We start from the raw sequence: 18,993 nt of genomic DNA, 5'->3' as shown, positions 1-18,993 counted from the left end.
AACATGGGGCTCTGACAACCCCAAGATCAAGAGTCACATGCTGTTCCCACTGAGCCAGCCAGGCACCCCATCAGGCACAAACTATTTCTTGACCTGGGAAGATTAAGCCCTTCTGCTCCTTTTTCTATTTCAAAAGTGAAATTATTTTATGGTAATTGAGTTTCCCTCAGGAAAAGGGGTCTAGGAGAAACCCCTCTCCTTTTTGGGGCAGGGAACTATCTGTTGGCTTTCATTTTTCCATACATTTATTACTTTTCTAGTTATTTGTGTAACAGCCTTGTTGGATGGGTTTCTTTGTTAAACAAATTAGAATACTGAGAATAACATTGCAAAATATAAGCTTTTAAAAGTGAGACAAAACAAAAAGGAAATAAGTTGATTACAATTGCTTTGATTCTTCCTCATGAAATCGGAAAAGTTTAACCACCTACCAGTAAATGGCATTGTAAAATAAAACTACAAAGAAAGAAAACACACGTAAGTGTGACTTTTGCCTTTTTAAAACATTAAATCAAAAAAGACTAATTGATTGATGCAGCCAACTTTGAAATTTAATCACACTGTAAAACCAAGCATAAAATAAACATGCATGTTGTGATACCTTTACGCTCCCATTTGTCTGTCAGAGGTTGTGCCTCATGTTGGTCTGCCTGGTAGGAGGAATAATTTTCAAGTACTTTTTAGTACTTACCATCATCTTTGTCAGGCATGATCGTAACCTGAGCCCCTGGGAACTCTGATCCAATCCTCCCTCCCATGGGCATGCTCAGAAGGACATGGAATGTTTCCTCCTCTTCATACAGGGAGTCATCAATAACAACGATGCGACACATTTTCTCATGCTCATCTTTGTCAAAGCGGATGACACTGGTGTGGTCCTCCGGCCTGGATATGTAATCTGAATAGGACAGCACTGATGTTGGTACAGTTCCGCCTGCTGTTCCTGGGGCAGAGAATGCGAAAGGTGTTTATGCACCACAGGTTACATGACTGTTTCCAGAAACAATTATTTTCTTTTTTTAATTATTATTTTTTATTGAAGTTCAATTTGCCAACATATAGCATAACACCCAGTGCTCATCCTGTTAAGTGCCCCCCTCAGTGCCCATCACCCAGTCACCCCAATCTCCCACCCAACTCATTTCACAATTTTTTATATTCCCCAAATGAATGAGACCATATAATGTTTATCCTTCTCCGATTGACTCATTTCACTCAGCATAATACCCTCCAGTTCCATCCACACTGAAGCAGATGGTGGGTATTTGTCATTTCTAATGGCTGAGTAATATTCCATTGTATACACATAGACCACATCTTCTTTATCCATTCATCTTTCGATGGGCACCGAGGCTCCTTCCACAGTTTGGCTATTGTGGACATTGCTGCTAGAAACATCGGGGTGAAGGTGTCCCGGCGTTTCACTGCATCTGTATCTTTGGGGTAAATCCCCAGCAGTGCAATTGCTGGGTCGTAGGGCAGGTCTATTTTGAACTCTTTGAGGAACCTCCACACCGTTTTCCAGAGTGGCTGCACCAGTTCACATTCCCACCAACAGTGCAGGAGGGTTCCCCTTTTCTCCACATCCTCTCCAACATTTGTGGTTTCCTGCCTTGTTAATTTTCCCCATTCTCACTGGTGTGAGGTGGGATCTCATTGTGGTTTTGATTTGTACTTCCCTGAGGGCAGGTGATGCAGAGCATTTCTCTTGTGCTCGTTGGCCATGTCTATGTCTTCCTCTGTGAGATTTCTCTTCATGTCTTTTGCCCATTTCATGACCGGATCGTTTGTTTCTTTGCTGTTGAGTTTAATAAGTTCTTGATAGATCTTGGATACTAGCCCTTTATCTGATTGGTCATTTGCAAATATCTTCTCCCATTCTGTAGGTTGCCTTTCAGTTTTGTTGACTGTTTCTTTTGCTGTGCAGAAGCTTTTTATCCTGATTAAGTCCCAATATTTCATTTTTGCTTTTGATTCTTTTGCCTTTATAGATGTATCTTGCAAGAAGTTGCTGTGGTCAAGTTCAAAAAGGGTGTTGCCTGTGTTCTCCTCTAGGATTTTGATTTATTTTTTTATTATTTTTTATTTTTTTATTTATGATAGTCACAGAGAGAGAGAGAGAGAGAGAGAGAGAGAGAGAGAGAGGCAGAGACATAGGCAGAGGGAGAAGCAGGCTCCATGCACCGGGAGCCTGACATGGGATTCGATCCCGGGTCTCCAGGATCGCGCCCTGGGCCAAAGGCAGGCGCTAAACCGCTGCGCCACCCAGGGATCCCTCCTCTAGGATTTTGATGGAATCTTGTCTCACATTAAGATCTTTCATCCATTTTAAGTGTATCTTTGTGTCTGGTGTAAGAGAATGGTCTAGTTTCATTCTTCTGCATGTGGATGTCCAATTTTCCCAGCACCATTTATTGAAGAGACTGTCCTTTTTCCAGTGGATAATCTTTTCTGCTTTGTCGAATATTAGTTGACCATAGAGTTGAGGGCCCATTTCTGGGTTCTCTATTCTGTTCCATTGATCTATGTGTCTGTGTTTGTGCCAGTACCACACTGTCTTGATGACCACAGCTTTGTAGTACAACCTGAAATCTGGCATTGTGATGCCCCCAGCTATGGTTTTCTTTTTTAATATTCCCCTGGCTATTCGGGGTCTTTTCTGATTCCACACAAATCTTAAAATGATTTGTTCCAACTCTCTGAAGAAAGTCCATGGTATTTTGATAGGGATTGCATTAAATGTGTAAATTGCCTGGGTAGCATAGACATTTTCACAATATTAATTCTTCCAATCCATGAGCACGGAATATTTTTCCATCTCTTTGTGTCTTCCTCAATTTCTTTCAGAAGTGTTCTGTAGTTTTTAGGGTATAGATCCTTTACCTCTCTGGTTAGGTTTATTCCTAGGGATCTTATGCTTTTGAGTGCAATTGTAAATGGGATTGACTCCTTAATTTCTCTTTCTTCAGTGTCATTGTTAGTGTACAGAAATGCCACTAACTTCTGTGCCTTGATTTTGTATCCTGCCACACTGCCGAATTCCTGTATGAGTTCTAGCAATCTTGGGGTGGAGTCTTTTGGGTTTTCTATGTACAGTATCATGTCATCTGCAAAGAGGGAGAATTTGACTTCTTTGCCAATTTGAATGCCTTTTATTTATTTTCGTTGTCTGATTGCTGAGGCTAGGACTTCTAGTACTATGTTGAATAGCAGTGGTGAGAGTGGACATCCCTGTCGTGTTCCTGATCTTAGGGGAAAGACTCCCAGTATTTCCCCATTGAGAATTATATTTGCTGTGGGCTTTTCATAGATGGCTTTTAAGATGGTGAGGAATGTTCCCTCTATCCCTACACTCTGAAGAGTTTTGATCAGGAATGTTGCTGTATTTTGTCAAATGCTTTCTCTGCATCTATTGAGAGGATCATATGGTTCTTGTTTTTTTTCTCTTGTTGATATGATCAATCACATTGATTGCCTTACGAGTGTTGAACAGCCTTGCATCCCCGGGATAAATCCCACTTGGTCATGGTGAATAATATTCTTAATGTACTGTTGGATCCTGTTGGCTAGTATCTTGTTGAGAATTTTTACATCTGTGTTCATGAGGGATATTGGTCTACAATTCTCCTTTTCGGTGGGGTCTTTGTCTGGATTTGGAATTAAGGTGATGCTGGCCTTATAGAACGAGTTTGGAAGTACTCCATCCGTTTCTATTTTTCAGAACAGCTTTAGTAGAATAGGTATAGTTTCTTCTTTAAACATTTGATAGAATTCCCCTGGGAAGCCATCTGGCCCTGGACTTTTGCGTCTTGGAGGTTTTTGATGACTGCTTCAATTTCCTCCCTGGTTATCGGCCTGTTCAGGTTTTCTATTTCTTCCTGTTCCAGTTTTGGTAGTTTGTGGTTTTCCAGAAATGCATCCATTTCTTCTAGATTGCCTAATTTATTGGTGTATAGCTGCTCATAATAAGTTTTTAAAATCGTTTGTATTTCCTTGGTATTGGTGGTGATCTCTCCTTTTTCATTTGTGATTTTATTAGAGTCTTTTCTCTTTTGTTTTTAATAAGGCTGGCTAATGGTTTATCTATCGTATTAATTCTTTCAAAGAACCAACTCCTGGTTTTGTTGATCTGTTCCACAGTTCTTCTGGTCACTGAGTTGGTCAATTCATTGAGTTCTGCTCAAATCTTTATTGTCTCTCTTCTTCTGCTTGGTGTAGACTTTACTTGCTGTTCTTTCTCCTGTTCTTTTAGGTGCAAGGTTAGCTTGTGTATTGAGATTTTTCCAAATTTTTGAGGAATGCTTGTATTACGATGTATTTTCCTCTTAGGACTGCCTTTGCTGTATCTCAAAGCTTTTGAATGGTTGTATCTTCATTCTCATTAGTTTCCATGAATCTTTTTAATTCTTCTGTAATTTCCTGGTTGACCCTTTCATCTTTTAGCAGGATGGTCTTTAACCTCCACATGTTTGAATTTCTTCCAAATTTCTTCCTGTGATTTAGTTCTAGTTTCAAAGCATTATGGTCTGAAAATATGCAGGGGACAATCCCAATCTTTTGGTATCAGTTAAGACCTGATTTGTGGCCTAGTATGTGGTCTATTCTGGAGAAAGCTCCATGTGCACTTGAGAAGAATGTGTATTCAGTTGCATTTGCATGTAAAGTTCTGTAAATATCTGCGAAAGCCATCTGGTCTGGTGTATCATTTAAAGCTCTTGTTTCTTTGGAGATGTTGTGGTTAGAATATCTATCGTTTGTAGAAAGCGCTGTGTTGAAGTCTCCCAGTATAAGTGTATTATTATCTAAGTATGTCTTAACTTTAGTTATCAATTGATTGATATACTTGGCAGCTCCCACATTAGGGGCATAAATATTCATGATTGTTAGGTCCTCTTGTTGGATGGATCCTTTAAGTATGATATGGTGTCCCTCTTCATTTCTTACTACTGTCTTTGGGGTAAACTTTAATTTATCTGATATGAGGATGGCTACCCCTGCTTTCTTTTGAGGACCATTTGAATGGTAAATTGTTCTCCAACCTTTTATTTTCAGACTGTAGGTGTCCTTAGGTCTCTTGTAGACTGCAAATAGATGGGTCTTGCTTTTTTATCCAGTCTGAAACCCTGCATCTTTTGATGGGATCATTAAGCCCATTCACGTTCAGAGTTACTATCAAAAGATAGGAATTTAGTGTCATCGTAATACGTATTCAGTCCCTGTTTTTGTGGATTATTTCTTTGGACTTCCTCTTTCTTTTATAGAGTCCTCTTTAATATTTCTTGCAGAGCTGGTTTGGTGGTCACATATTCTTTCAGTTTCTGCCTATCTTGGAAGCTCTTTATCTCTCCTTCTATCCTGAATGAGAGCCTTGCTGGATAGAGTATTCTTGGCTGCATGTTCTCATTTAGGACCCTGAATATATCCTGCCAGCCTGTGGAGAGGTCTGCTGTTCATCTAATATTTCTCCCCATATAAGTTAGAGGTCTCTTGTCTCTTGCTGCTTTAAGGATTTTCTCTTTATCTTTGGAATTTGCAAGTTTTACTATTAAATGTCAAGGTGTTGAACAGTTTTTATTGATTTTAGGGGGGGAGCCTCTCTATCTCCTGGATCTGAATGCCTGTTTCCCTCCCCAAATTAGGGAGGTTCTCAGCTATGATTTGTTCAAATACACTTTCTGGTCCTCTCTCCCTTTCAGCGCCTTCTAGAACCCCAATTAAATGTAGATTTTTCCTTCTGAGACTGTCATTTATTTCCCTTAACCTTTCCTCATGGTTTTTTAATTGTTTTTCTCTTTTTCCTCAGCTTCCTTCCTTGCCATCAACTTGTCTTCTATGTCACTCACTCTTTCTTCTACCTCATTAACCCTCATCGTTAGTACCTCCAGTTTGGATTGCATCTCATTTAATTGATTTTTAATTTCGGCCTGATTAGATCTAAATTCTGCAGTCATGAGGTCTCCTGAATCCTTTATGCTTTTTTCTAGAGCCGCCAGTAGCTTTATGATTGTGCATCTGAATTGGCTTTCTGACATCGAATTGTAATCCAAATTCTGTAACTCTGGGGGAGAGAGTATGGTTTCTGATTCTTTCTTTTGTGGTGAGTTCTTCAAGTCATTGTGCTCAGTGCAGAGGGGCTAAAAACGAGTTGTACTGGAAAAAGGAAGAAAAAAAGAGAGAAAAAGAAGAAAAAACAAACCAAAAAAGGAAACCAAGAAAACAAAAACAAACACACAAAAAAAGAAGGAGGGGTATCCTGTGGTTCTATACATGTAAATCCCTCGACTTCCCCTGGAGCTTTCCAGTGCTGCTTGGTCAAGAACTTGGTCTTCCCCTGTCCTTCCAGCTGGTCTTCTAGGGGCGGAGACTGCTGTGCTGAGTCTCAGGTGTGTGCACCTGGGGGAGCTACCCTGCTCCCCCACCAGGTGCACGGCTCAGTGGGAGCTGTCTATCCTGTGAGGCCTCTGTTCCCTGGCGGCCCCTCTCCGTCCCAGGCACAGGGTGATACCAGGAGGGACAACCACACTGGCCGTGGCCAGCTCTCCAGCCCTGGAGTCAGCTCCTGCAGTAACTACGATAATTCCCAGTCCGCACTGGCCTGGATGCTCCAGGGTCAGGGGGCGCTGATCTGCACAGCTCGGGGCACCCCACGGCAGGAGCATCCTCGCTGTCCTGTGCCCTCCCGCCTCTGCCTGTCCTCAGGGAGCACAGGATGCTGGGCTGTGGCCCCTGGCCCCTGGGCTCTGGCCACTCAGCTCCTCCCGCGGAGCCCTGCCTGGGCTGCCCCCGGCCCACCGGGCGCTCCAGCCCTTGACTGCACTCGGCCGCGGGGTCAGTCGCTCTCCCCCGGGTGCACTTCCTCTGTTAGTGACCCCAGAACCTGGGGGCCCCACTGCCCCTTCTGTGGTTCTGCCCAAGTTCCCTGCAAGTGCCTTTCCATCCAGGAAGAATCTGGTGGTGATATTTTAAAGTTCTTGCTTCTCCGGGGCTGGGCTCTCCTGTCCCAGAGGCTCTTGCCGCCTGCCCTCAGCCCGGCTCCTCGCGGGCCCTCCCCCACTGGATTTTTAAAATTTTTTTTTTCCATCTTCCTACCTTAGTAGAAGTGCGAACTCTTCTCTCTGTAGCATTCCAGCTATTCTCTCTTTAAATCTCGGCCGAATTTGTAGGTTTTCAGGATGATTTGAAAGTTATCTAGGTAAGTTCGTGGGGACAGGTGACTTGGGGACACTACTCCTCTGCCATCTCGCCACACCCCCTAACAGTTATTTTCATATGCAACATCTTCATGTTCAGTTCATATATATGAACCTCCACAGAAATTGCAATAGTGCCTATGTACTGTTTCAGCATCTTGAGTCATCTACACAGTGGTCTCAAACATACAAAGAATATCACATTTCAAGTGTTTTCCTCTCTACTTCCTGCCACTAGACATTCAGTAGAAGACGATATTACAAAATAATAGCACCTGCAATTCCAATGCTTCCCGTGTACAGGCAAAGTGCTAATAAGCACTTTTATATGCATTACCTTCTTAATCCTCTCAACACTCTAGTACAGGCTACACATTGGAGGTTTACAGAGGTTACACCACTTGCTCTGGGACCCAGAGCCCAAGGTGACCCTGAAGTCTGTGTTCCCGACCACACTTCCTTCCTGGCTTTCAACTGATGTAACTACACTAATGGGACTTATCACGATTGTCTCTCTGATATCAACCACATATATGACCTTTTCTTTTACATTCTTCGAAAATCTACCTGTTTCTTAGAAAGATATTATATTAATGAATATTATGTATTAATTTTAATTTTGTATTGCATAAAATCACCTTTCAGAGGAGGCTTACCCAATGAGCAAAAGAAATATTTTCAAATTCAGAGGCGGCTTACCCAGTGAACACAAGAAATATTTGAAATTCAGAGGAGGTTTCCTCAATGAAAAAACAAATATATGGAAATTCAGAGCTTCAAACTAGTTTGAAATTAGTTTCTTTTCCTTGGGTATATAATTCTCTGCTTCTCTCTCTCTCTTTTTAAAAAAGAATCCTCTGCTACTTGATTGAGTTTGGGTGGAGGAAGAAAACTTCAATTTCTTGCACTCCGAACAGCTTTTATTATCACAATAAGTAACCACACAAATCAGATATGTTTTGATAAGTAACAGCAGTGCTCCCAGGCCTTCTTGAAAGAGGTCCTCAGCAGTGTAATAGTGAAGGAAGACTTCTGGATAAATGCTTTTTTTTTTTTTCACCTTATGAAAACTGTAAATAGTAAAGCACACCCCTCAAGGCATAATGTTATGGTTTCCACATGTCAAAGAGGCTTATATACACATCTCAGGGTGGCAGGCGCAGTTCAGTTCTTTGGTAAACCGACGTACCTTGTTGTGTGTAACAGATCACCATCAGCTCCTGGCTCACGTCTCCACTCCTCCTAATGGGAATGAACAGCTCACCGACGTCTTCTTCAACAGAGTATTCAGACTGGGGAATAAATACAGTTGACTCTAAGGAGAAAACACAATCACAGCCACTATTGTTTTTGTCAGAGCTTCGAGCAATCCTATGCAAATTCAAATTGCTCTAACTTTTTCCCCTTGCATATTCTTTTAGAATAAAACCGAGTAAGGAGGAGAAAAGGGGAGCAAAAGTATATATAAAGCATGCAGGCTCTGGGCAAGTGAATTCTTAATCTTGAAATAAAATCCAAAGTGGCTTTTATCTCTACAAATTGCTTTTTTTTTTCTCAATGAATAAGGGCTCTTGACATACTTCCTTTAAAAGCAACTTTGTTCTTTGACATAGATCACCACCTTCCAATGATATAGTCAAATTTAAGAGGCAGAAGAGATGTCAGGGTCAGCATGTCCCACCTTGTACTTTACACATGAAGAAGCCTGGGTGCAGAGAGTTGAACTTGTTTGCCTACGCTTCTTACTAGATGAGTTGAAATTAAAATTTATATTTCATAACGTGGACTCTAGTACTCTTTACATCAAATGTGTTCCTTTTGAATGATTAATGATTAAAATATATAATAATGCATTGTTCAACACTTGATTATTTTTTGTTTGGCCTGATTTTTAAATAGCAGTTCCTTGGGCACCTGGGTGGCTCAGTTGATTAGGCATCTGCCTTTGGCTCAGGCCCTGGGGACTGAGTCCCACATCAGGCTCCCTGCTCAGTGTGGAGCCTGCTTCTCCCTCTCCCTCTGCCCCACCCCCTCCATGCTCTCACTCAATCTTAAATAAATAAAATCTTAAAAATAAATAAGTAGCAATTTCTTAAGAATTCATAAGTCTATGAATCAGCTCTAAGGAACATACCTTTGGTATGTCCTTCCTCCCCTAGAAAAAGAACAATAACACATAGTATACAACATTGTATTTATATAGTAAGTCTCAATGATTCATTTTTAAGGTAGTTGAAAGACACACTAGATAATAAAAATGGCATAACTAAATTGGTGAAAAATACAGCTCAATGTAAAAGTATGTTGAGTTTGGTAGAACATTTAGCTTGATAAATTGACATGATAACCCACAAACAGACACTTTGGTGACTGTGAGTCTGTTTCACTGAAAGTCGCACAAACACTTAGAAAATGCTTCACAGTTATTTTTAAAACAGCAAGCCATACTGCTTTTGATGATTACAAAAGACCATTAGAATAAGACATAAGTGCTCAAGAGGGTCCATGATCCATCCTCTCCACCCTGCCCTGTACCCCAGTTGCTGACTAATATGAGCCACATCAAAGATTTCCCTTGTGCTCTGGCTTCCAGTTGGGTCAGCCAAAGGGGAGCATGGGCAGGACTTGGAGGTCAAAAGTAGAATGAGGTCTGTGGCCTTCATTCCCCTGGCTCCTTCAGGGTTCAGGGCTGGCCACACCCTTTCCTCCCCAAGTAAAGGGCCCACTGGACTCCCTCGCTCACTCTTGGGGCTCAGCTAACTTCTTCTCTTGCCCTCAGGCCTAGAGGTGGTAATGGTGCCTTTTCTTACTAGACTTTAGTATGCTTGGTGGTTTCCCAATCTTTGCCTTTGACTTTGTAAATAGTCATATTATTACATTCTTTTTAAATTACTTGAATTAATTTAAATTTAAATCATTACATTTAAAGAATTGAATGTGTCATTTGTTTTCTTCTGAGATTCTGATAGACCAATTTTAAAAATAGTACTATTAAAAAGCCAAAATGGGTGGATACAAGATTTTATGACTAATTATTCATTTATCAAACATTGATTGGGTGACTTGTACTTGCCACACACTCCTACTAGGCAGAGGAGATATGGAAGTAAGCAAAATCTCTGGTCTTAGGGGGTTTTCATTCTAGTTGGGGGTGGGGAAGAGGAACAAAATAAACAAATATACAAGAATGTATAGTATGTCAAGAAGTAACAAGTCATATGAAGAGAACAGAGTGTGCTGCAGGGGACAAAGGCCAGGGCAGGATATGTGCCATGGTGGGCCTGTGTTATATAGGTAAGTATCTCTGACAGAGTCACATTTGAGCTGAGATTGCAAGGTGGTAACCAGATGCCCTCCATGAATGACTTACAGAAGAGAATTCCAGGCAAAGGAATGAACAAGTGAAAAGGGCCTCAGGCCAAGTTGTGCCAGGCGTGTATAAAGAATGGCCAGGAGGCCAATGTGGCTTGAGTAAACTGAATAAGTAAGAAAGGGCAAGACATGAGACCAGTGAAATGGTGATTAGGTGGGTGGTAGAAAGATGGCTTGGTGCTTTCAGGATCACTGGGAGGACTTTGGGTTTAAGTCAGAGTAAAATATTATGCAAATAATCAAAGATTACCCAATGGGATGAAAACACACAATGGTTATTCAAAGTCTGCCATAGCAAAGGAGTCAGCCATCATCACTTGTCTTTGGCAGACACTCAAAGGCAGGTGGAGGAGTTGTAAAGCTTTATAGTGGAATAAAGGAGAGGCTGCAAGTGTGCCTTGACAAGAGGCTGTCGGTACAGGGAAGCTGTGGGCAGGCTAACAAGAAGTGGGGCATCCTATGTGACTAGTTACAGGTGCACATCTGGTTTCTCTGGTTGGTCTTCAGTTGAAAACGAGGACAAAAATGAGGGAAGCTCTCAGTTATTGATAAAATTTTGACCATTTGAGGCTGATTGCTTCAGAGGCTGTGGTTTTGCTCCCCAGTTGTTGTAGACTGTGGGTCAGAGTTGTATTTTAATATGTGGTCTGTCCACTGTCTGTGTGTATATTTATCCATCTTTCAATATAAAAGCATGAGAAGTCTTTGAATATGGGGCTACTGTAACTTGACATATTTTAAGAACATTATTTTTGGCTCTTGTGAGATAGACATTGAAGGCCAAGAGCTGGCAAGGAGCTTAGTTGGGAGGCTTTGCAACCATCCAGGACAAAGATCAAAGAAGACTGGATCAGGCGGTAGCAGCAAATCTGATATAATATGGTTGTGTCCAGGACATACAAAGGAAGAGCCAGAAGAGTTTTCTTTTCTTTTTTTTCTTTTAAGATTTTATTTTTTTTATTTATTCATGAGAGACACAGAGGCAGAGTCACAGGCAGAGGGAGAAAGCAGGCTCCCCACGGGGAACCCGATGTGGGACTCAATCCCACAACCCTGGGATCACAACTTGAGCCAAAGGCAGACAATCAACCACTGAGCTACCCAGATCCCCCCCAGAAGAATTTTCTAATGGATCAGCTGTGGTATGTGAGAAAACAGAAGAGTCAAGGGTAACTCTAAGTTTCTTGACCAACTAGAAAGATGAAAGTGCTGTTTATAGAAGTGGAGGAGACTGCATGAGAATCAGATTTATGGGTGGATCAGGAGTTCCATTTTGGACATATTAAAATAAAGATTTATTATTTATTTGTTTGTTTGTTTGAGGTGTCTTTTAAATATCTAAGGTGAGATATCAAATTCGCCAGTTGGGTATACAATCCTGGATTTCAGTGGATAGGTCTAGATTGGAAGGATAAAAGTGGGAGTTACTGGCATGTTGTATATAAAGTCCTAGTCAGAATAAAATTATTTAGGGAGGGACTGTAGATAAAGAAGACAATGGATCCAGGAACCAGCCTCAGGGCATTTAGAGGTCAGAGAGATAAGGAAGACTGAGCAAAGGAGGCTGAGAGGGGTCCCAGGGAAGAGAATAACCAAGGGAGTGTGGATAAGGGAGGCCAAGTGCAAAACATGTTTTTAAGATACAGGGACCGATCAAAGGTTTCAAATGCTGCTGACAAGTCAAGAAAGTTGAGAATCGATCATTAGATTTGGCAAAGTGAAGTCACTGGTTATCTTTACAAGAACTGGCTCAGTGGAGCAGGGGGACAAAAGCCTGAAGGAATGGGAGAGAAACTGGAAGACAGTAGGCTGTTAATGGCAACAAGTGACATCTGGAAATATCTTGTTTATTTTTAAGATGAGGTTTTGTAAAGGTAAAATTACTCCCACTATTATGAAGTAGGATTTTACCAAACATAAAATTTCAACATAGAAATGATCAAAGCACTTCATCAGAAAAAATACACAGCGCCACGGAATATTCAAGTCAGGTGTTCAATGAGTTCCAATGAGTTTCTTCATTAACTAACAGAAATGCAGTCTGGTATCACTTAGGTCATTTACTCCAACAGCATTAGTATAAATTTCACAAAAAGTTTTCTTTCTTTATTAAAGTTTGCTGTGGACTGAATGTATCCCTTGAAATTTATACATGGAAGCCCTAACTCTCAAAGTTATGCTACTGGAGGTGGGAATGGTCAGGAAGTAATTAGGCTTAGATGAGGTCTTAAGGGTGAGGCCCTCATTTGGGGATTAGTATCCTTAAAACAAGAGGAAGAGATCTCTCTCTTTCTCAGTCTTTCCACTCACATGCACCAAAGAACTACCATGTGATCACACAGCAAGAAGGCAGCAGACCACAAGCCTGAATCTGCTGGCACCTTGATCTAGGACTTCCAGCCTCCAGAATTGTGAGAAATAAATGTCTGTTGCTTATACCACCCAGTGTGTTAGATTTTGCTATAGCAGCCTCAGCTAACGCAGAGTTGATCATATATAATACTTATCCTATACATCTAGTCTATACTGGCCAACTCTTTAAGATAAGTTATTCATATAAGTCCCACATAGGGCATTGTAACTTCAGACCTTGAGTCCTTGAGTTTTGGTTCTTCCTACACCTTAAGGACTTGCTGTTAGTACCACCAGGTTTGACTTATGAATAAAAATGGAAGCTAGGTGTCTGGAGTTTGCCCTTAGCTCTGGAGCCCACTCCTGTACTTGGTCTGACAGAGGGTGAACAGGTCCAGCACCATGTTTAGGTCTTCTGCACACCTAACTTTGGACAGAAATGCGTGGTTTATGGGAGAAACTGGAAAAGGAGAGAGGGAGAAAAGCTTCCCCAGCAGATGTTTCAAGTTAGTTCCTCATCCAGAACACGACCTAAACGCTTCACATACTTTTCCCTCCCCACTGGAACTTTCTGTGTGCATCTGTAAAGGATGGAGATTGTGGAATCAAACTGAAACAGGGGAGGATAAAAGCATAGAGGACAAAGTAGTGAGGGAGAAATCATGGCACCAAGAGAAGATTTTCCATGGGAGTGCCTCCAAGGCCACAAGCACCTGGGGCAAGCAAGAGGGGTTACAGAGAGAGGTTAAAATCTCTGCTTGGCGCTCTATTTTCTTTCTATTCCAGTTTTCCTCTTTGTACTGCAGACTTCAGTGTATGAGGAAACTGAATTTATTGATGTACTCAGTAAATGACTAAACCCGTTTGTCTAGGAAGCTGTTGATATCCATAGTCAAGGCACAATACCATATCCCTCTTCCATGCTCCCAAAGCACTCTGTTGAGTAGAAGGAAAATCTCCCTTTCAGTCCTCCATTTTCATGCATCAAAATATGTCTGTTCTCAACAAAAATGTGGGCTTCTGAAGTCCCCTCTGACAGTTGAGCTGTGCCCGAGTGGCCCTGCTCTAGTTGGCAGGGAAGGTACCAGCATGGCAGCAAGATCTGCATGTGGCCATTAGGAGACTAGCTCCCTCCTATTCATGGCCACACCAGGACATCCAGGGATGAGGACTGGGGTGCACTTGTTCTCACTGGTGTCTGCCTTTTGAGGCAGGCTGCCATCCTGCACAGAAGATGCAGGAAGACATAGTGACTGGACTCCCCACTCTTTAGAGAAGAGTCAACTGTATTCACAGCCAGATGGTCACAACATCTGGAGGCATGAGAGATATTGTAGAACATTCATATGGGCATGAGTAGTATGTCACGCAAAATAAAGAAGCACCTAAATATATGTATTATCTTTGCAGGAGACATAGATACTCATGAATTGAATAAAATGCATAGTTATTTAAAGTCTTTACCCAAATCACAACTATGTAACTTAAAAAATACAAATAAACAGAGTATTATAAGAGTATAACTATGAACACATGAGAATTCAGGATGTATGTATGTTTTTTTTTAATATTTTATTTATTTATTCATGAGAGAAACAGAGAGAGAGGCAGAGACACAGGCAGAGGGGGAATCAGGCTCCCTGCAGGGAGCCCAATGCAGGACTGGATCCCAGGACCCCGGGTTCATGCCCTGAGCCAAAGGCTGACACTCAACTGCTGAGCCACACAGGTGTCCCATGTATTTTTAAAATTCCACTCATCTGACCTATTCTGGGTATAAAGTATAGACTGTTACTCTGAGCATATACATAGGAAGGCAAAATGAGTTTAAGTATCTTTTTTTTTTCTTTTAGAGATTTGAGAGAGACAGCTGGGGAAGGAAAGGCAGAGGGAGAGAATCTTCAAGCAGACTCCCCACTAAGCATGATCTCAAGATCCATGAGATAACGACCTGAGCCAAAACTAAGAGTCCAACACTCAACCAACTGAGCCACCCAGGTGCTCCATGAGTTTAAGTGTCTTATTCCTTACGGTAAACTGGCAATTATACCAACTGGCAAATAATATATCAAGAAATGGCATCAGGGATACCTGGCTAGCTTGGTCGGTGGAACATGTGACTCTTGATTTCAGGGTCATGAGTTCAAGCCCCACACTGGGCCTAGAGCTTACTTTAAAAAAAAAAAAAAAGAAAAGAAAGAAACAAAAAAAGAAATGGCTTCACACAGGCTCTAACTGATGGGCCAGTTTATATGTATTACAGTTGCCACGGGCTTGTTTATTATGCTAGCACTCATCCAAAACTCAGAGCTAGAAGAAAATTTAATTATTTATACCTAGATAGTGCAGATAAAACTAAATGTAATTAAATGCCAACTGTTCTTTAAAGGAAGTATAAACATAATTGAACTTCAAATTAAACTAAAGGAGAGATGTTAAACAAACAGACTCAGAGCCCCATTTCTCTTACACTCTCTAATTATGTTCAGTCTTTTAACCCAGAAGTTTCCACACGTCTCCATTTCATGTACTCAGTAGATTGTATCTTCACAGAAAATTTAAGAGTTTTCAGCCTGACAAAATAAAGTAGGCTGGCAGTTGAAAAGAAAGTCACGTCTGGCTTCTGACAGGATTTCAGCTTTAGAAGAGTCTCTCCAACCTTTGTATAAATGCCAACTCTCAAAAAGCCATTCAACCTTTTTCTTTTCTTCCCTTTTTTTTTTTCCTCCTGACTGCACTGAGACAAGCCAGCACTGTAGAACTATGTCAGGGGGAGGGAAGAGGTCAAGTTACACACAAAAGCAGTGAGATTCACTTTTACCAACATCAGCCAAAGGTGTGCCCTAACAAAGAAGCATCACCTGAAATAAATTAAGAGCAAAAATACAAGACACAAGTCACCGAAGAGCGGGAAGAGGTCAGATATGTTTTATGTAACAAATGTGGAAGCATATGGGCCAAATGAAAATTTCTGGCTCTTAAATATATGTAGGAAACTTGAACAATCAAATATTATGGGAAGCAAATTACTCCCTAAATGGTCTAGTTCTTAAACTATTTGTTTAAAGGAAATTTTAAAAGACCTTAAGAAGTGAAGAACCAATTCAAAAAAATGAGATGAGCAATATTCATTTCTAAAGGATAAAATTAGGGCAGCCCAGGTGGCTCTGGTTTAGCACCACCTTCGGCCCAGGGCCTGATCCTGGAGACCCGGGATCGAGTCCCATGTCGGGCTCTCTGCATGGAGTCTGCTTCTCCCTCTGCCTGTGTCTCTGCCTCTCTCTCTCTCTCTCTCTCTCATGAATAAATAAATAAATATCTTAAAAAATATTTAAAAAAATAAAGGATAAAATTAGAAGAGAAAGAATATGTTCATAATCCTATGTGCATTTGTGGTTTATTTACTTGGAACAATATTTCTTCCCTTATTAATTTATTAGTTTTTGGCTTCCTCTTCACATCAGCATATCTGAGAATATGGTCCCATTAGACTAGAACATTCTCCCCACAGAAACATTGAATTTAAAACTTCCTTTATAAGGTATTTTGTCATTAAAAACCCAACAGCAACAACACAAACAAGTTGATGATAGCTCTTACCATCTCCTGGGTCAATGATCTCCACTGTGGTCACTGTGGGAAACTCCAAAGCAGCCAGCACCGGCTCTGAGAGAACCACCTGGAAGGTCTCCGACTGCTCATGCTCCCCATCGCTCATGATCCGCACTCTCCAGGTTGCCCTGGTCTGGCCTGGGTTGAACTGTACTTGTTTCTGTGCTTTGCCCTTGAAGTCTTTGTCTTTTTCTGCAGTCCCATCTCTTGTGCCAATACCTTCACAAAAACATGGTATCATTTTCTTAGTTTCAATTAGATTATTTAGGTTTTCCCTGTTGTTAACTTTTTGTGTTACTTTATCCTACATTTCACTAGATCCAGCTTTGATCCCATGAAATGGACAATTGGGTGCAGGTCCCACAGTGAAAGTGTTCTCCTGTAGGTGTGTTGGTCAGCTCATGATTGTTTTATTCTTACCTCAGGATGGTTTTCCTGTATATTCTTTGAGCTATGTTTGTGTTAGATGGAACCTCTTATAAAGCAAGACCCTGTAAATTGATTATTCGTGTTGTGAATATTCTCACTCCTGCAAATGGTTCAGTCTAAAAACTCTCCATATTTACTTTTCCATGTGTTTATGCTGCACGTGTCATTTGATAAATAACAAGAAAAAATCTCTAACTAGAAAATATAAACCAGTAAGAAACTCTGTTAGTCAAGAATTCTTTGATAATCAAAGTCGTAAATAACCAAGCATAATAAAGAATTACAATATTGTCTACACATTTACTAGAACTAGGAGCCTTAGAAGAATCTAATTCAGTGATTCTCAACATGACCACATTCAGGTTTTTTCTTGTGGAACTCTTCAGAATTCCATGAAACCATGTGAACAGAATGGGAGAGCTAAATATTTATAGTTATTATAAGTAGTATGTTTGGCTTACTCTGATGGTCAAACTGCAGTGAGCTGGGGAGGCTGAAGGATCTCTGAGTTTTTCACTACATTACAAGAGGATCCTTAACATTACTGTACCATGTATTCAAATCGTAGATTATTTATAGTCAGCAGTCAACAAATTCAATATCATAGAAAAATTATAAAATTGCAGTAGCACTTGTGTTAGTGTATCCTAAGTGCTGAATCAGAACCTCTTAGCAAGTCAAGTTAATAATTTTCAAGCATATTTCTTTAAACATTGGCATTTTGAGAGAAGTTGGTAGGAAAAACAGGCTTTAAAAGGGAAAAATAAAATCTTGTAACTATTAGATTTAAAAGTCTGAAAATAAAGTCTAACATTTCTCATTTAATTGTTTCAGACAGTTGTTCTGTCTTCTGTTTAGATAACAGTCCTTATGTAAGATTAGTGTATTTATTGCTTCACCTGACTAACATTACTGCTAGTCTCATCTTTAAATGAAGATGAAAATAAATATTTCATTAAAATATTTTTGTCTTACAGAGTTCAGAAAAACAACTGAGATACAAATGTTGCATTTTCTTTTTTTTTTTTAAGATTTTATTTATTTATTCATGAGAGAGACACAGAGAGAGAGACAGAGAGAGAGGCAGAGACACAGGCAGAGGGAGAAGTAGGCTCCATGCAAGGAGCCTGATGTGGGACTCGATCCTGGGACTCCAGGATCACATCCTGGGCTGAAGGCTGGTGCTCAACCCTGAGCCACCCAGGGGTCCCGCATTTCCTTTTTATTAGTAGATAAAACATGATCTATTTAATGTCAGTAGGAAAAAGTGCACAGAATCAGGAATTTTAGCACTACATATTTTGTTGAATGTTACAGACTTCCTGTTAGCTCTCTGGTTCCTAATGCACACAGACAGGTTGTCAACACCTCTTGGGTCCACCATAATTCACTGCCAAGGTGATGATGATAGGAATCATTCTCTCTGAGATTCCAGTGTACATGTTGCTCATTGATCCATCTATCCCCAGTGGCATGAGCCAGGCAAAGAATCTTTTATTTGGTGTCTGATAACCACTGCCCACTTCTCTGTTTTGTTTTATTTTAGCAATCATGCAATTTTCCTTGGGATTCAAAAGGCAGTTAAAGACAAAAAGGAATGAGTATAATACAAGGAACGTCCACTAGTTCCAACTAGTCATCCTTACTAAGTGATAATCAAGTTATCCACCTAAAAAAATCGTATGTTATAACACCAAATCTCACTGTTGCTGCTAAAAACATGTATAATTTTTTGGGTGGATTTTATAAAATATGCCCAATTATATGTAAGTTATAAATAGGCAAAACTGTTGATTCGCCAAGCAAAGAGGAATGGACTTCAAATTTTTTAAGATTTTATTTATTTATTTGGGGGGGAGAGAGAGAGGGAGAGGGAAAGAGAGATAGAGAGAAAGAGAGAGAGAGAGAGGGATAGCAAACAAGCAGGGGGGAGGGGCAGAGGGAGAGGGACAAGCAAACTCCTCATTAAGGAGGGACCCCAATGAGGGGCTTGATCCCAGGACCCTGGGATCATGACCTGAGCCGAAGACAGATGTTT

At 40.7% G+C, this 18,993-nt stretch overlaps 1 protein-coding gene across 1 annotated transcript in view; it reads right to left on the bottom strand.

Annotated features, from left to right (window-relative positions):
* The window catches only part of FREM2 (FRAS1 related extracellular matrix 2), a 165,789-nt gene that overhangs the window by 69,807 nt on the left and 76,989 nt on the right, over nt 1–18,993 (bottom strand). Inside the window, exons 4-6 of the mRNA XM_055317329.1 lie at nt 16,515–16,745; nt 8,380–8,505; nt 692–943 (exon numbers count right to left, since the gene is read on the bottom strand). Of these exons, the coding sequence (XP_055173304.1) occupies nt 692–943; nt 8,380–8,505; nt 16,515–16,745 (609 nt within the window). The remainder of the gene's footprint in view (nt 1–691; nt 944–8,379; nt 8,506–16,514; nt 16,746–18,993) is intronic.

This window comes from Nyctereutes procyonoides, unplaced genomic scaffold, assembly GCF_905146905.1.
Source record: "Nyctereutes procyonoides isolate TBG_1078 unplaced genomic scaffold, NYPRO_anot_genome, whole genome shotgun sequence".
Classification (NCBI taxonomy): Eukaryota; Metazoa; Chordata; class Mammalia; order Carnivora; family Canidae; genus Nyctereutes; species Nyctereutes procyonoides.
Note: the sequence above shows the minus strand (reverse complement) of the source record. Positions and strands in the feature narration are given on the sequence as shown.